The sequence below is a fragment of the Dasypus novemcinctus genome, chromosome 12 (genome assembly GCF_030445035.2).
Source record: "Dasypus novemcinctus isolate mDasNov1 chromosome 12, mDasNov1.1.hap2, whole genome shotgun sequence".
Lineage (NCBI taxonomy): Eukaryota > Metazoa > Chordata > Mammalia > Cingulata > Dasypodidae > Dasypus > Dasypus novemcinctus.
In genome coordinates this window covers 107451059-107469983 of record NC_080684.1, presented here as the reverse complement: position 1 = coordinate 107469983, position 18925 = coordinate 107451059, and the positions used below count along the sequence as shown (strand labels likewise).

Genomic DNA, 18925 nt, shown 5'->3' with positions numbered 1-18925 from the left:
GGAAGCAGATTTGGCTCAACTGATAGAGCGTCGTCCCCTACCATATGGGAGGTCCAGGGTTCAAACCCAGGACCTCCTGACCCATGCGGTGAGCTGGCCCACATGCAGTGCTGATGTGCACAAGGAGTGCTGTACCACGCAGGGGTGTCCCCTGTGTAGGGGAGCCCCACAGGCAAGGAATGTGGCCCACAAGGAGAGCCACCCCACGTGAAAAAAGCACAGCCTGCCCCGGAGTGGTGCCGTGCACACAGAGAGCTGACACAGCAAGATGATGCAACAAAAAGGGACACAGATTCCCAGTGCTGCTGAATAGAATGCAAGTGGACACAGAAGAACACACAGTAAATGGACACAGAGAGCAGACAACTGGGGGGGAGAGGGGAGAGAAATAAATAAATAAACCTTAAAAAAATATTTATGGGATACACTGAAGGCAGTCTTGAGAGGGAAATTTATACTCCTAAATGTCTATACTCAAAAAGAAGAGTTAAACTCAAAAGATTTAACTGAACAACCAGAGAAACGAGAGAGAAAAAACAAAACAAAACAGCAAACCAATCCCAAAGCAAGCAGAAAGAAAGAAAAAAAATAAAGATTAGAGCAGAAATAAGTGAAATTGAGAACAAAAAACAATAGGGAAAATGGAACAAAACCAAATGCTTGTTCTTTGAGCAGATCAATAAAATTGACAAACCCCTAGCTAGACTCATAAAGAAAAAAAGAGAGAAGATGCAAATAAATAAATCAGAAAAGAAAGGGGGAAGTTACGACTGACCCACAGAAATAGAAAGTATAGGAAAGGGGGAGGTGGCTGTGGCTCAATCAATTGGGCTCCCGTCTACCAAATGGGAGGCCCTGGGTTGACGTCCGGGGCCTCTCTGTGAAGGCAAGCTGGCCCACGCCCACAGAGAGCTGGTGCAGCAAGATGATACAACAAAGGGAGACAAGCAGACAGAGAAGAATGCTCAGCAAATGGACACAGAGGGCAGACACAAGCAAACCACAAAGGGGGGAATAAATAAATAACAAAATACAAAAAAAAATTTTTTCTTTAATGTAGGAAAAGGTTAAAGTTTAGTTTTCACAAAGGGAAAGCCAGAGCCAGCTCTGCTGTTGGAGGAGAGAGGGAAAGAGGTTCTAGCAGCTTTGGCACACCAGGAATTTGAAAAGTGGCGCCAAAACGGGGCGGGGGGCGGGTAGCAAATGGTGAGAAGTGGGGGTGGGGCCAACAGTGAAAGCAGCAGGTAGCCCAACCAGCCTGCCGGAGTGTAGAAGCGCAGGAGTGGCAACTGAGAGCCGGAACCGTGTAACTTAGACGATTCGGATAGGCTGTAACCCCTGAAGTACCCAATCAATGGGGAACAGGGGAGGGACTTGCATGTTAGGTTTAGGGTATAAATGTCAGTGCTTCTTGCTGTTTGGGGCACCGGCCATTTTATCCAGGTCCTGCGCCCATTCTTGCAAGATTGTTAATAAAATTCTTTTCTCCTCCACAATTGGGTGAGCTTTTGTTTTCTTACAGGTACAGCTTTCTTTCTAACAAAAGGATCATAAGAGGACTTTATGAGAAACTGTATGCCAGCAAACTAGACAACCTAGATGAAATGGACAAATTCCTAGAAATACACAAACAACCTATACTGACGCTGCAAGAAATACCAGAACTTAACAAACCAATCACATTTAGAGAGATTGAATCTGTCACCAAAAATCTCCCAGCAAAGAAAAGTCCAGGACCAGATGGCTTCACAGGGGAATTCTACCAAGCATTTCAAAAAGAATTAACACCAATCCTGTTTAAAATCTTTCAAAAAATTGAAGAGGAGAGAAAGTTACCTAACACATTTTATGAAACCAACTTCACCCTAATACCAAAGCCAGAAAAAGATACTACAAGAATATTACAGATCAATCTCTCTAATGAACAGATGCAAAAATTCTCAACAAAATACTTGCAAATCGAATCCAACAGCATATCGAAAGACTTATACATCATGACCAAGTGGGATTAATTCCTGGTATGCAAGGGAGGTTCAACATAAGAAAATCAATCAACGTAATATACCACATTAACAAATAGAAAGGAAAAAACCATATGATCATCTCAATTGACACAGAAAAGGCATTTGACAAAATCTAGCATCCGTTTTTTATAAAAACACTTCAAAAGATAGGAATAGAAGGAAAATTTCTCGATATGATACAAGGCATATATGAAAATTCCACAGCCAACATACTCAATGGGGAAAGGTTGAAAGCTTTCCCTCTAAGATCCAGAACAAGACAAGGATGCCTGCTGTCACCACTGTTATTCAATATTGTACTAGAGGTTCTAGCTAGGGCAATTAGACAAGGAAAAAAAAATTTAAAGGTATCCAAATAGGGAAAGAGGAGGTAAAACTCTCACTGTTTATGGATGACATGATCTGTATTTAGAAAATTCTGAAGTATCCAGGACAAAGCTACTTGAAAAAATGAAAATGAGTTCAGCAAAGTGGCAGGATACAAGATCTACAAACAAATATCGGTAATGTTTTTGTACACTAGTACAGAACAATGTGAGGAGGAAATCAGGCAGGAAATTCCATTCACATACCAACAAAAAGACTCAAGTACCTAGGAATTAATTTAACCAAAGAAGTACAGGACCTATATGCAGAAAACTACAAAACAATGCTAAAAGAAATTTTAAAAGACCTAAACAAACGGAAAGACATTCCGTGGTCATGGTTTGGAATAAATATCGTGCCAATGTCAGTCTTACCCAAATTGATTTATAGATTTAATGCAATACCAATTAAAATTCCAACAGCCTACTTTACAGAAACAGAAAAGGCAATTACCTAATTTATTTGGAAGGGAACGTGCACCCAGATAGCCAAAAACCATTCTAAAAAAGAAGGGCAACATGGGAAGAATTTCACTGCCTTATCCTGAAACATCTTACAAAGCTACAATGGTCAAAACAGCTTGGTACTGGCATAAAGATAGACACATTGATCAGTGGACTAGAATTGAGAATCCAGAAATAACCCTCACCTGTACAGTCAACTGGTTTTTGACAATCCTACCAAGTCCATGTTAATGCAACAAAAGTCTCTTCAACAAATGGTGCTGGGAGAACTGGATATCCATAACCAAAAGAATGAAAGAGGACCCCTATCTCACTGCCTATACAAGAATCAACTCAAAATGGATCAAAGCCCTAAATATAAAAGCCAGGACCATAAAACTACTAAAAGAAAATGTAGGGAAACATCTTCAACACCTTGTGGTAGGTGGTGGTTTCTTGGACCTTACACCCAAAGAATGTGCAACAAAAGAAAAAATAGATAAATAGGACCTCCTCAAAAGGGTGAAAAGGCAGCCAACTCAATGAGAGAAAATATTTGGAAGTCACATGTCTAATAAGGCCTTAATATCTAGGATATATAAAGAGATGCTACAATTCAACAATAAAAAGACAAATGACCCAATTAAAAAATGAGCAAAAGACTTGAATAGACATTTGTCCAAGAAGAACTACAAATGGCAAAACAACACATGAAAAAATGATCAACATCACTAATGATTAGGGAAATGTAAATAAAAACTACAATGAGATGTTGTTTCACACCTATCAGAATGGCCACTATTAAAAAAGACAGAGCACTACAAGTGTTGGAGAGGATGTAGAGAGATAGGAACATTTATTCACTGTTGGTGGGAATGCAGAATGGTACAGCCACTGTGGAAGACTGTTTGGGCAGTTCCTAAAGAAGTTGAATATAGAATTGCCACATGATCCTGCAATACCACTATGGGTATATCTCCAGAAGAACTGAGAGCAGTGACATAAGCAGACATCTGCACACTGATGTTCATAGCAGCATTATTCACGATTGCCAAAATCTGGTAACAACCCAGGTGTCCATCAACCACTGAATGGATAAACAAACTGTGGTGTAGTCACACGATGGAATATTATGCAGTTGTAAGAAGAAATGAAGTTGTAAAGCATATGACAACATGGATGAACCTGGAGGACATTATGTTGAGCACAGCAAGCCCCAGACACAAAAGGACAAATACTGTATGACTGTGTTACTATGAACCAAATATACTGTGTAACATAAGGTATGGTTTTAAAGAAATGTATATGTACCCAGTACATTTAATTGAGAAATATGTTTTTATTCAACTGTTTTCTTTTTACTTTCTAATTATTGTTTAATTTTCAATTATTAAATGTACAAAAAACAGTTAAAAAAATAGTAAAAAAAAAAAAGGGAGCAGAGAGACTTTGATTACCTTTCAACTGAGCAGCACGACTGTGGCCTCTGTGCCCTCGAGAGCTTGGGTGTCGCGTTGTCTGGGGACTCACCTAAGACAAAGAGAGCAGGCATGCGCCTCAGTCCAGCAGGGAGCGCGGGAAGCCCAGCGCCTGGGGATCGGCACCCAGCGGCGGTTTTCCTGTACGTGTCTCCCTCCTCCTGCCTCTTGCCCGGCGTAGGCAAGAGCTCTAGGTCTGGGCAATGGATGTGGAACAGGAAGAGCCTCTGGCCACCTCTGCCTCTGGCACTGGCTTCTTACCCTCAAACAGCAAGGGGCCCCGCTTTCAGAGCAGAGGAGCAGAGGTGGCACTCGGCTGGAGTGGGATGAGTCTATCTGTGAGGCACCCACTCGGGACTCACTGGATGCTTGTCCAGGGGCTGCACAAGGGTGCTGCGTCCTTAGGAAGCCCAGAAAAGCCTTCAACGCTGGAATTTTCCAGAACCATGATACTACCAGGAGAATGCTAACGTGCTGTGTTATTTAGTTGCTCTTTTCTAGTTGACAAAGTACTTTTGTGTGTCTGACCTCATGGCAGCTTCAAAAGTGATGGCACAGACTCAGAGGGCAAGCGATTCACCAGTCACCGAGCAGAGGCTTAGACACAGGCGCCAGGCGCCCAGTCCCGCCTCTTGCACCTGACAACACTGCCTCCGCGGGCACATGGTCCCAGCACCAGCCTGAGAGGTCTGCAGCACACAGTCGGGGCCCGGGAGCATCAGGTGCCAGGCCCCCCGTTCAGCAGCTCGCCAGCTCTCAGAAGCCACGGACAAAGGGGCTGTCCTCAGGGCCCCTTCACCCAGACCCCCAGGGGACGAGGAGGAAGTCCAAGGAAGCCAGGCAGCTGTGAGGACCAAGGCCACTGCTCTGCAGCCACCCCCTCCACTGGCAACAAAGCAGCAGCTGGGCTGTACCCGTCCCACCTCACGCTAACCTCCCTGCTCCCTGCCCCTCTCTCCCAAGCTCCGGTCCCATTTGTTTCTCTTCAAAGCAAAAACCTCAAAAAAGCTATCCGGGCTTGCTTATCTCATTTCCCATCTCTGATTTTTTTAAAAATTAGCTTTATCAAAGTAATTCATGGCCAGAGCTTAAAAAAAATAAAATGAAGGGTAGGAATCTTCTGAGACAAAACCTCGGTGCCCTGCCCCGCCCGCCCACTGCCCACTCGTTTCACAGGGGTCTCCCGTGGCATTCACCTTCGTGTTGCTGTATCACACGTGACACCCTCTTTCTTCATTTTTCAAAATGTCCAGGTGCACAGCAGACTAGAAGCCAGTTCCCTCCTGCCTGCGCCCGGCCCGCGCGCTGACCTGGTCTGCTGCCGTGGTTTACGCCAGTCGAGCCCCGACTAAGGCCAGGCAGGGCGGCGCCCAGGGCCTACGTGGCCACGTCTCCACCCTCTCCTCGCGGGCTTTCAGCGCATGTAGGGCTCGTTTTCCCCCTGGCTTTCTGGAGGCATGTTCCGTGTGCCCACACTGCTCAGGTCCAGCAGCTCAGGCCTCAGCTCTCTCCTAGTTGAGCGCACCCACTTTCACAGATGTAAATGCTAGTGCCCCCGTTTACTCCTGGGCAGCATGGGCTTACCACCAATCGCGCCGCCTGTCCCTGGAACACTGCAATAGACGCTGCTGTTGTCCAGGGAACAGGAGGAAGAAGGGCCACCCAGAGCCTCAGGAACATCGTTCCCAAGCTCCGCAGACGACAGCGGGTGCTGCACAGAGCCAAGCTGTGATGGTGGGGTGCCCGGGGCCTAGTTCAGCCAGTACTGATCTGAGGAAAGAGTGACACCTGCTGGCTGACACTGGTGTGCAAAGATGGCCCTGTCCCTGATGTGACAGAAGGAGGAACAGCCTGCTGAGGGCAGACGTAAGTTCCGAGGAGCTGGAGCAGCTGGCCAAGGACACGGTCTAGGGAGGAGTGGGTAAACCCAGAGAGTGGAGGGGGGAGCAATTCCTCCGGCAGCCAGCAGCCCAGCAGCCAGGAAGGACTGACAAAAACTGCACAACTGTGGCTGGAAGAGGCATAGCATGGCTTCAGGCGTTCAAACAGAAAGGAAGTGAACTCTGCCAGACACAAGGAAGACATGGCCGTGAGGAGACCCGGCCTACCTGTGAGATGCTCCCAAAGGGCCCACTTCTCTGAAGACACAGAGCTCGAAGCTGTTGAAACCCAAATTTACCATCTTCAAGGATGACTTCACTGAGCTCGTCTCATGCATTCAACTGTCTACCCATCACCTCCAACGGGAAGACCCGCAGGCACCTCGAACTCAACGCGTCCAACCGGGAATGCTAGATTTTGCCTCCCCAAACTGCTCTTCCTCTAGTCCTTCCACATAAATGGAGGTGACCCGTGCAATTTCTAGGAAGTATCCTTGAAAAGTAAGGATTTGCTCTCCTTCACCTAGTCCACCTTTCTGCTGGAAGGTCTGAGGGCTGGAGCTAGTGCAGCCACACGAGACCACGAGGAGGAGAAGCGAAACAGGGCCAAACAAGATGGAAGAAGCTCGAGTCCCTGACACCAAGGAGTACCAAACCAGCTTTGGAATTCCACCTAGATTATTATTTGAAAAGGAAACAAACGTCTATCTGGATTAAAGCCAGTGCTAGTCGGGTTTTGTACAGAACCTAATTCTTACTGCTGACACTACACCCTGCTGCCCTAGCCTTCAGCTGCTCTCCATCTGGCTTCCTAATGGCCTCATGGCTCAGATCGCAGCTCAACATCACCTTCTGAGAGGCGCCTTCACACCTCTTATCTGAAGGGACTGCTTTATCTAAATTCCTCCCCAAAACACACCAGTCATTTTATTCACCTCGGCATACGGGACGATCTGAAATTATTCTTTCCTGATGACATTTCTTATCCTTTACCATTAAAATGTAAATTCCATTTATCACCGAGGACCTGACTTATCATTACACCCTTGCACCCAACAGAGTACCAAGCACAGAAAAGGCACTCAATAGAATGGCTCATTAGTATACGGCAGTCACCCAAGATGAAGTTTTAAGGGCCAACTGTACTGGTGATAACTGACAACGTCAAAATACTAGACAGAGGAAGCCAGAATGACCCCCCACCTTCAGTCAGCTCTGCACAGCTCTCTCCTTTCTCGGCAGATGTGTTAGATTAATTCATCTACCCTTTCCTGAATACCTACCTACCTGCCAGACACCATGCCGCGCTTTCTGCCAGGAGGCACTTGCAGGGTGCTGGCACTGGCACAGAGAACCACAGCAGAGCACCTAAGTCTCACTGATTTGAGGAGTCAGAGTCCAGGGAGACTGAGGTGGCTGGAGTTTGAGGGGCAGAGGACTAGAGAGGGAGCTGCACAGAGAAAGAGCCCGAGAAATCTGAGAGGCACCCCCTTGAGTCTCTGGCTGAATACTAAGCAGCACACGTACAGGGCAACTAGTCAAAGCCAATTACTGGAAACAACTACTAGAGCTCCTGGAGAGCTGGGAAAGATTCGCCATCCAACGCAGAGTGAGGATACCTTGCTGAACGTGCGCAATGCCGAGTAGAGCCCTCAGAAAGGCCGCACGTTCGTAGCAGAGCCAGGCTACCCCAGGAGTGAGAAAAGGCTTTTCTAGACCCAACCCAGCAAAGTTTAAAGAGAAGCCTCTGAAGGACCAGCCTGATCTGTAACTTAACTGCCTGCTGAAGCAAAATTAAGAACAGTGAAATCCAGACGTGCAAAAAAGCAAATCTCATAATGTATAGCCACCAATAAAAAATGTCTTAAACATATGAAGAAGCAAGAAAATGTGGATACAACCAGGAAAAAAAATGAGTCGCCAGAAACAGGCTCCAAAATGACAGGGAAAATGGAATGAGAAGAGCTTTCACATGACCCTTATAAATATGTTCCAGGAGTTAAAAGGAAAACAGAGAACAACAAGGAGATGAAGAGAACACTCCATGTCAGAAACGAAAACTTAACTGGTGGTCTCACAGCAGATCAGGCACACTGAAGGAGAAAAAAATAGGTGAACTTGAAGGCACGGCAACAGCATCTACCTAATCTGAAGCATAAGAAAAAAGGCTGAAGAAACTTGGACAGAGCCTCGATGGACCGGGAGACAACCTCATAGCTAACATCCATAATTAGAGTCCCAGGAAATAGAGGGAGAGCAGAAATAAATATCTGAAAAAATGGCCAGAGATTTTCCAGATTTGATTAAAAATATCAACCTACAGATGAAAGGAACTCAAGAAACCACAAGCAGGATAAACACAAAGAAAGTCATGTTGAAGTAATTACCAAAATAATGAAATTGTTTGGAAAAAAACAATAAGGAGACACTCTTAAAAGCAGCCAGAGAAAAATGGCATGTTTCGTTCGGAAAAACAAATGCAAGATAAGAATGACTGACAGTCATCCAAAACAATGCAAGTAGAAGGCAATGGAATATCTTTAACGTGCTGTAAGGACATAAAGCAAAGAAACCACCATCACCAAAACTAACCATTTTTTTAAAACTTTAAATAGGATATTTTCAATATTTTAAAAACACATTAAAATTAGTTACTTACCAACAGAAAACTTAGGAATTTTGAACTGATTTGTTGGGGTAGGCATAACCTTCATCTTAGAATTTAGACAGGAATCTCGCCTTCTTATACTCCCAAGTTTATTCAATTGAGAAGATTTTGACACACTAGAACTAGAGTTCAGTCTCGGGGCTCTGTGTTCTGGAGTCTGTGGCTGAGGGAGAGCTGTGGTGGGCTCCTCGGGCTGCACCCCCGTCCGCTCAGGAACAGCAGCTGCCTTAGTCTGCTTGCAGGAGGCATCCACGGGGCCTGACTGCAGAGGCAGCCGCTGGACAGCAGGTCCGAGTCCACTGGGCTTGCTGCTCTCAGACAGAGGTCGGGAACTGTGTGCAGGAATATTTACAAGTCCACTCACTGTTGCTGGATGAGGAGACATACAAAATCTGGTTATCACTCAAGTTTACATCACTTTTAAATTATGAAGCCATTTAACAACCCAAGATATGGCACCTTTAGTGTATCTACCTTAAAATTTTTCAAGTGGAGAAAATACTTATTTCTACCATGATGACTTCCATGAAGAAGAACATCTGGGCTGTGAACAATGTTCTGAGCACCCACCAGGCAATATCATCAAATACACGACAGCCCAGAGGGCTTATGGCTGAGCTGAGTATATTCTAAGGTACAGATTCTATACATAGCTATAAGATGTACGTAAGTACACAGAAATTCAAGCTCTACTATCTTCCTTGAGTACATGTGACAGCAGAAATCTACCTTAGCTGAGCAGACGGAAGCTGCCAGTCTGGCCACCCATGTCCCCCTGCTGGCCAGGAGGTAGGGAGGGGACAGGGAGAGAGGACACGATCGTCTCTGAGCAGCTCCTTTAGATTACAAAAAGGCAGTTGGGTCATATTAATCATGAGAGCTACTTAGAATAGCAGATAAACTAGGATGAAAACACCCAGCTGCCAATATGCCCAGCATGTAAGTCAGTTTGGTAGAAAACCTTGAAAGAAAAATTGCAAGAGAATGAATCAGGCCATGGTTTGTGTTCACACGGTGCCTGGCAGCTCGACAGCGCTGCCCCAGTTACCTTATCTGCTCCCGGGACATCCGCTACTCACAGTGCAGAAACACAGCAGCCTGCTCAGGTTCCACACCAGCCCGCCCAGAGGCGGGGATGAGGAAACAGCAGACCAGAAGGGTGCTGATGGGCGGGGTCAGTGGTCAGTACGGCGGCCCGAGCCCGTGACCCCGTGCAGCACCAGGAGAGCCCCGTTTGCTGGCACCGCCACGTGCAGAGACAGGCCAGCTCTTTACGTGCACGTCTAATGTGCACGACATCAGGGCCAGGGAGGCACCCTTGCCCCAAGTTGAAAATACAAGGAAACAAACTTAAGTCTCTTATCTGTGGAATTGTAGTCAGGATTCCAAATCGGAGCAGTATGATTCCTGATTTCATACTTTTCACATTTCCCGAACCAAACTCCCACAGGCGGCACGGGCTGCGGTCAGAGTCCACAGAGCAGCTCCAGCCTGCAGAGCCGCTCGGCACAGGGGCTGGCTGCCTTTCCCTGTGGCCACCCGGCTTCTTCGCTGCACCACTAGGTGGCGCCCCCGGCTGCTTGGTGAGATAAAAATGCAGGCGGAGCAGAAATGGGTTTTGGATTTATGAAATAAACGTCCTGGAAAAACAGGCGCCACTGTCGGACACGGAACAGTCCTACTTTCTGAGGCTGTGCCTGAGTCCCTCTGCGTTGTGGCCGGTGTCGGGGTCTCTCTGTCCTCAGACCCTGGGGCAGGTGTACACTTTACACTGTCTGTGCCACCTGCTCGGAAAGCACCCCTTCAGAGCGCCTCTCCCCCAGGATGGGAAGCACCCTAAGGTCAGAACCCAGACAGAACAGCTTCCTGGCCCAGCATACAGCCCAGTCGCAGTGGCGCATGCCCCCAGGGACCTTCCGGCTGAGGCTGGGAGAGACAGCTGCCCGGCTAGATGGCCGCCGAGCACAGGCGCAGACTGCGGGCGCTCTTACCTTTGCCTGTGGCTGGAGACACACCCGAACCACGAGCTGTGCTTGCAGCAGGCCCGGAGGACAAGGGCTTTCTTGCAAGATTACCAGCACAACCAGGTGGTTTTAACAGGGTCTTCTTTAATCCCAACTGAAACAAAGGTTAAAAAAATGGAATAATCAAAGATCTCATTATCTGCCCATTACTTCTGCAAAGTAAGGTTTTGAAATAGTTTTTAATAATTTTCATCTTGAATTTAAAGAAGAAAAAAAACTAAGCAGTGTTTCTCAAAGTGTGGTCCCAAGTCCCAACATAGAAACACCTGAAGGAGTTTATTAACAAGGCGTCTGGAGGGAGCGGATGTGGCTGAGACAGTGAGCCCCCGCTTCCCAGGCGGGAGGTCCCAGGTCCAGTTTCCTCCCAAAAACAAGGACAAACAACAAGCAAACAAATGGAAAAACCGACCCAGGGGAGTGGGTGTGGCTCAGTGGTTGAGTGCCAGCTTCTCACATACAAGGTCCCAGTTCAATCCGCAGCCCTAATACCTTAAGGGAAAAAAAAAAAAAGCTGGTTTGGGGACCCAACCCAGACGCACTGAGTCAGCAGCTGTCGCCAGGCTCGGCGGTTCCCACCAGCCCTGCAGGGATTCATTTCCGCAGCTGCGCCTGGCCCCCAGTGCTGGCAAGTGCCCGGCAGGGATGTGGGTGGGCATGTCCAAGCCTGTGAGGAGCCGCCGTTTTCCCAAGCAGGGGACGCCCCATCTCCCCAGTGCAAGGACCCTGGGAGCTTACGGGGGTACCCCCACAGTCACAAAGAAACTGAGGCTCAGCGGCTGACCTCTGAACTGCACCCAGCCTCTAGCCTTGTGCTCCTTGCACCTCATCAGGCTGTCTCTCGTGGACTCCATTTCCAGCTTCCCTAACTCGGTTTTCGTGAAGGACCATGTCCCTTGCACACAATGCTGCCATTTGATTCCCACCCATCACAAGTCAGAGCCTACCCTCAGCCACGGCTGCCTCACCTTGCTGGGAACGGGGAGCGGTCTCTTGCCTTGGACCAAGAGGCTCTCGCTGGCCGGCAAGCTCACAGCATCCAGAGTGGCTCTGGACTTGTCAGGGAGAACATCTTTGTGTGCTTCCTTGTCATTTAGGGTTTTCATTCTGGAAGAACTAACTGGTATCTCTTTCTTAGGCTGAAAAATTTTAATTTGAAAGGTAGGCAGGGTCTAGTATTTAACAATGACAGAGACACTAAGGCTGCAATTTAGAGCGACTCAGGTACCACGCATCTTTGCCAGCGCTGCGCACGGTTCTCAATTCCTCAGCTAGACTGAGGAGAACATAACAGTTCACTTCCTCCACCAAGTCAGGATGGACAAAAATGATGATGGGTTGCGTTCCCTCATTAGAAGCAGAGTAAGATAAAACCAAGACAAAGAATTAATAGGAGAGATATCCTGTAATATCTCAATCAAGATTCTTATTTAAGGATGATAATGAGGAAATTGACTCCAGTTACGCAAACTTGAAATTGCTATACAGAAAGGAATCATTCATTAAATGTTCATTCCTCTACCGGAGGAGCTGCTCAATTGCAACAGACCTTTTTGGCCTTGTACTGAAAGCCACTTTTCTTTTGCCAGCAGAGTCGAACAATAAATTCCTGACATAATTAGGAACAAGGGCCTTCATGGAACTAACCCATGCTTATCTAAATAGCACCTTACAACAAGGAGCCTTAGTAAAGAGAGAACAATGGAAGTTCAGAAAATTGTAAAGCAGCATTTTTCCTTTTTAAAAACTTTTTTCCTTTTTTCTACTTTTTAAAATTGAAATACTTCACATACATAAAATTATCTCACCATTTTCAAGTGTAGATGTCAGTGGGTTTTTTCAGTCTATCCACTGAGACGTGCAACCATCACCACTCTCTGATTCCCAAGCCTTCCCATCACCCCAAAAGGAAACCCTTTTCTATTAGCAGTTAACCCCAATTCTTCCCTCCCCCTCCCCCTGGCATTCCCTGGCAACATACACTTGTCTCTATGGATTTGCCTGTTCTGGGCACTTCCTAAAAATGGCATCAAACAATATGTGCCCTTTTGTATCTGACTTATTTTACTCAGCATGCTTTCAAGGTCCATCCATGTTGTAGCATGTACCAGTTCTTCATTACTTTTTATAGCTGAACAGTAGTCATCGTGCAGATATACCAGTCTGTTTATCCATTCTTCAGCTGATGGACACAGGGGTTCTTTCTACTTCTTGAATATTATGAAAAATATTGCTATGGACATTTATTTGTATAAAGTTTTTGTATGAATACATTTTCATTTCTCTCGGGTATATACCTAGGAGAATATACCTGCTAATTCAATGTTTAACTTTTCGAGGAACTATCAAACTGTTTTCTACAGTAACTGTACTATTTTATATTCCCACCAGCAATATATGGGAGTTCCAAGTTCTCCACATCCTCGCCAACATTTGTTATTTTCATTTTTTAAAGGCCAGGTCTTGCAGTCACAGGGGCCAGGCATTTCTAGAGGCAGCCCTCACTCGAGCAAGCCTCGCTGCACAGACGCTAAACCGCAGCCCAGCTGGACAGTCAGCTCCTGCCTCACCAACCAAAACCTCTCCTCCCTGGCAAACTCAGGTGTCCCAGGCCTGGGACAAAGGGCCCCAGAGAGCCAAAATTAGCCTTTACCTCCTTGCCTTGGTGTTTATGCATGTTACACACAGAAAAACCCATCTAGCACTCATTCTTTAGAAATTTCCATCCAAAATGGTCTCCAGCAAAGGAACTTTTTATGATTAAAGGGGTAGGCGCCCCCCACAGCTACTAGTGGGGGAAAGCAGTGCCCCAGAGTGCCTCCTCTGTTTAAGGTTCTAGGTGGCAAATGCTTCTGTCAGGCCATCAGTTCCAGGTTCTGGTAACAGGAGCCTCGTGGCTGAAGAGATGCGCCTGGAGGCAGGCGTAGCCACAGGTCCTGCAGGTACCTGGCCCCGTGGCTGGCTCAGAGGGCAGGGAGCAGAGCTGGGGAAGGGCTGCGGGCGAGGCTCAGACGCTGCTCCTTCGGCTCCTCTCCAACAAATGAGGAGCATTTCCCTCTCCTGAGCACAGGAGCACCACATCAGGCCAGCCCTGGAAGCCAGCCAGGGCCTGGCCCGCCCTTCTCCCACCTGAGCGCCCTCCCCACGAGCCTCCCGGTCCCTCAGGGTCACCCTGCCCTGGCCGGCTGCACTCAGCACTAGACCTCTCAGCGGCCGTGCCCAGTCCAGCACCCCTCCACAGACTGGGAAGACAGCAATGGAAACGAATGCGCAGCTATCTAGGCTAGCCAGCGGCTGTTCCAGAGGCCGGCACTTTCTGGAGGTGGGTTGGGAATGGAAATGAAGTCCCAAATGGGTGGGATGTCCAGCATTGTAACAAAACACAACGAAAAATTGCACCCAGACTTGAGGAGCGCACAAAGGCAAGCCAGCCCTGCCCAGGTCTACCCCCAGAGCCTGTGCTTCGGAGCGCCGAGAGAAGGTACATGTCAAGGTCCCCCCCTAAATGGACAAGAGGGCTCAGAAGCAAGGGAACATGTGCGCGAGCAGCAGCCTGCCTACCTTCTCCGCAGCCAGGTGCACGGCCTTCCCTCCCGTGGAGGAAGCTCGCGGAGGCTGCAGTTTGCTCCCGGTCTTTTTCTCAGCTGCTGCCCCGCAAGGGCCGGCACAGAGGAGTGGCTGCTGTGCCTCGGAGAGCTCAGCCTGGGTGCCAGGGCCCCGCAAGGCGGGCTGAGAGGCGGGGAGCAGGGCCGACCCTGAGAGTAGCGGGCCCGCCAACGGGCTGGCCGACAGGTAGTACGTCTCCCTTTTAAGTGAGTTGGGGCTTTTCTTCAGTTCGTTTTCTTTCTTAAAGAGATTTATTTTTAACTGTGATTCCAGCACAAAATTTTCCATGCCCTGGCCCCAAGGCTCCTCAGGCTTAGGGGCTTTGGCTGCCTTGTTTCGGCTGTTGCTTTCGATCTGTAAAGCCAGTAAGTGAGCTTCCTTATAAACTTCTACAAACTTCTCCCCAGTGAGAGGACTCCATGATGCTGGTAAACGAGGTTCCTCTGGAATCTGATTATTTAATTCTAAGCCAGTTGCAATACATCTTTCTTTATGCCCAACAGGTCCAAAAAAGACTTCATCATCTTCATTTGCACTATTTTTGAAGAAAAGGATTATTAATAATGCTAGCATCTCAATAAAAGACTTCACTGAATGTGGTTATGCCTGAGGCAAGGAAGAAAACTCATTTGTTTACCTTGAAGAAGATAATGAAAGATCAAAGTCAAATTTTTCATCAGCCAGAAGAAGAATGTCTGGGGGAGAAAAAGTCAAGTTGTTATTTTAGAGCTGGAGCTGATGAAGACAAAAATATTACCTGTCCCTAAAGCTATCAAAACTATTTTGAATTCTGTAAATCTAAGACTGCTCTTTAAAAAAAAATGCTATTATGAAATTTCACCCCCAAAGTGTAGCCTACCATTTTTTTTGACATTTTTTTAAACAAATCAATTTTATTGACACATATTAACAAAGCATATAATTCATCCCAAGTGTATAATCAATAGTATTTGGTGTAATAACATAGTTGTGCATTCATCACTTCAATTACCACTACCATTATTTTAATTAGCCACATCTTCATAGGGGGCTCTAGATTATCTTATTTTTCCTGTTTTTCCTTTTAAAATAGCATCAACTATTCTGTTTGCTAAGTTGCCCCAAAGCCTAAATCCTTATTTTTAAGATATAATCTAAAATGCATTCGCTTGTGTCACTCAGCTAGCTTTTCAAGAATAGGTAAGTCATTTTCGGGTATAGAACATTTTCAAAAGACCACCTGCTTCAGCTCCCCTAGAATTAAATTCTTCCTCATAAACTACAAAACGCCTATTCATCTTTTAAAATTGAATGTATTATTCAAACACGGTGGGAACTCAATACATATTCGTTGACTGTCATCTCTCTGGATTCCTCCTGGACCCCCAGACAAAACTCTGCTTTGCGCCCCATCCACACCGTCCCGGGCCTCACTGGACCTGCCCATTTGTACGCCTGACGCCCTCCAGCAGCTGCAGGTTCCGGGCCAGTTGGCCTCTGCTGGGGCCAGTGGGGCCCTCCTCCAACTCCCACCCTAGGTCCAGTCCCCCCAGAGGGCTTCCCCAGAGCCTCGGCCTGACAGCTATCCTAGCACCAGCCCGGCTATTTTGTAAAGTTCTCTTTGCCCTTTTTCACCTCAAGTAGACTACAAACTCCTCCAGGACCACAAAAGTCTTATACTTTCCTGAATTCCCCAGACAGATAGCAAATGTTTATCGAAATGCACTGGACTTATATTTCAATACTGGAACGTTTATACAGCACTTATTTGGTCCTAATACACAAAACCGTAGGCTTATCAAAATCATCGAACTGAAAAATATACTGATCCTAATTAGTCAAGAAAAAAACCTAATTGAGGAAATGGTAGAAAGCATAAATGCACAAAAGAAATCAAGGGGAAATAACCACAGACAAAGGAAATTAAAAGATCTGTAAAATAGTTTGCTCAACTCCATGCAAATAAACAAAAAAGTTGACAGAAATAGAATTTTATAGGAAAATATAATTTATCAAAACCAACTCGAGAGAAAAACAATATTTCAATATTATAAAATAACTGGAGAAAACTTTATCAAAGAGCTATCTTAAACTAAAAAAAAAAAGAAAATTTTATTTTGTATGCTCTATGTATCTTTTAAAAAAAAGATACAAATGAAAAAAATATATACTTCTTGAAAGAGCTATCTTTCTCTATAAGCACAAGTCCTGGGCAGCTTCATAGGTTAATTGCATCAAATCTTTAAAGAACATAATTCCAGTGCTATTTATATTGCTCTAGAGGCTAGAAAAGGAAATCTTCCAGCTTTATTCTGATGAGGCAAGCATAATTTTTTTTTCAAGCATAATTTTGATACCAAAAACCTATAAAGTTTACTCAGTAAAGAAAGTACAGACCAATCTCTTACATCAATATAAAAATCCTAAATAAGAATATTAGCAAGCAGAATCTAGCAACACATTAAAATAATAATAATGTCATAATTTATCATGACCAAATGAAATTCATTTCAGGATTACAAGGTTTAATTTTGCACAAACCTAGTACGGCAATTCATTAGATTATGGGACCTGAGGGGGTAAAAAGCCACAAAATCATTTCCATATAGTCTGAAAAGGTACAGGATAAAATGCAGCATGCATTCTTTTTTTTTTTTTTTTAAGATTTCTTTTATGTATTTCTCTCCCCTCCCCTCTGCTTGTCTGCTGTGTCCACTTGCTGTGTTTTTGTGCCCACTTGCACCCTTGGTGGCAATGGGAAACTGTGTCTCTTTTTTGTTACGTCATCTTGCTGCATGAGCTTTCAGCATGTGCAGTGCCACTCCTGGACTGGCTGTGCTTTTTTTCACACAGGGCAGCTCCTTGGAGGGCACACTCCTTGCGTGTGAAGCACCACCATACAGGGATGGCCCTGCATGGCATGGCACTCCTTGCGCGCAGCAGTTCTGTGTGTGGGCCAGCTTACCACATGGGTCAGAAGGCCCTGGGTATCCAACTCCGGACCCTCCCATATGGTAGGCGGATGCTCTATCCATTGAGCCACATCTGCTTCCCAGCATGCAGTCTTGATTTTTAAAACTCTTAATAAAAAATAATAGATATAGTAAACTATGGACTATAATTGAGACTATAACCCATTAATATAATATATAATTATAATAATACTTTCTTCTATTGTAACAAAGGTACCACACTAATGCAAAATGTTAATAAGGAAAACTGGCAAGTGGGATTTTTCTGTAAATCTCCAACTGCTCTGATAAAATATTTTAAAATTAACTAAATAATAGATATGTAATATCAAGTTAAGGAAGTATCCATCTCAACCCAAAGGCTAAAATCAGGTTTAATGGAAAACACTAGATTCTTAAGACAGGAACAACTATTCTCATCTATTAGGGTAGGCTAACTATGTTGCAGCAACAATCAACCTCCCCAATCTCAAGTGGCTTAAAACAAAGGCTGATTTCTCACTCAAGCTGTATGTCTGCAGAGGCCAGGCTGGGAGCTTCTCCCCATGTCCCCAGAATCCAGGACCCAGGCTCTACTAGTCAGCCAAAGGGGCGCTGATGCAAAATACCAGAAATGGGTTGGTTTTTATAAAGGGTATTTATTTGGGGTAGGAGCTTACAGATACCAGGCCATAAAGCGTAAGTTACTTCCCTCACCAAAGTCTATTTTCACGTGTTGGAGCAAGATGGCTGCTGACATCTGTGAGGGTTCAGGCTTCCTGGGTTCCTCTCTTCCCAGGGCTCCAGCTTAAGGCTTCAGCATCAAACTCCAACATCAAAAACCCTTAACTCTGTCCTTTGCCATGCCTTTTTTTTAAAGCCTCCCCCCCGCACTTGCGTCTTGCTTGCCGTCTGCTCTCTGTGTTCATTCGCTGTGCATTCTTCTGTGTGTCTGTATTTTTTTTTTTTTTTTTTTTTTTAAGATTTATTTATTTACTTAATTTCCCCCCCTCCCCTGGCCGTCCGTTCCTGGTGTCTACTTGTTGCGTCCTGCCTCTTTGTCTGCTTTTTGTTTCTTTGTCCGCTTCTGTTGTCATCAGCGGCACAGGAAGTGTGGGCGGCCCCATTCCTGGGCAGGCTGCACTCTCTTTTCACGCTGGGCGGCTTTCCTCACGGGCGCACTCCTTGCGCGTGGGGCTCCCCCACGCGGGGGACACCCCTGTGTGGCACGGCACTCCTTGCGCGCATCAGCACTGCGCATGGCCAGCTCCACACGGGTCGAGGAGGCCCGGGGTTTGAACCGCGGACCTCCCATATGATAGACGGACGCCCTAACCACTGGGCCAAAGTCCGTCTCCCTGTGTGTCTGTATTTTATTTTTTATTTATTCCCTGCCCCCTTGTGGCTTGCTTGTTGTCTGCTGTTTGTGTCCATTCACTGTGAGCTCTTCTGTGTTCTCGCTTTGTCTCCCTTTTTGTGGCGTCACCTTGCTGAGTCTGCTCTCTGTGG

The 18925-nt window shown here is 46.1% G+C and overlaps 1 protein-coding gene across 3 annotated transcripts in view; it reads right to left on the bottom strand.

The window, feature by feature from the left end:
• GTSE1 (G2 and S-phase expressed 1) overlaps window positions 1-18925 on the bottom strand; it is a 33232-nt gene that overhangs the window by 10347 nt on the left and 3960 nt on the right. For 2 of the 3 annotated variants that reach the window (XM_058308941.2, XM_058308940.2), the window contains 6 exons: window positions 15124-15181; window positions 14442-15021; window positions 11849-12019; window positions 10851-10977; window positions 8851-9228; window positions 4291-4363 (listed from right to left, as the gene is read on the bottom strand). In XM_058308941.2, the coding sequence (XP_058164924.1) occupies window positions 4291-4363; window positions 8851-9228; window positions 10851-10977; window positions 11849-12019; window positions 14442-15021; window positions 15124-15181 (1387 nt within the window). The remainder of the gene's footprint in view (window positions 1-4290; window positions 4364-8850; window positions 9229-10850; window positions 10978-11848; window positions 12020-14441; window positions 15022-15123; window positions 15182-18925) is intronic. The other variant, XM_012519457.3, reaches the window with a different exon arrangement.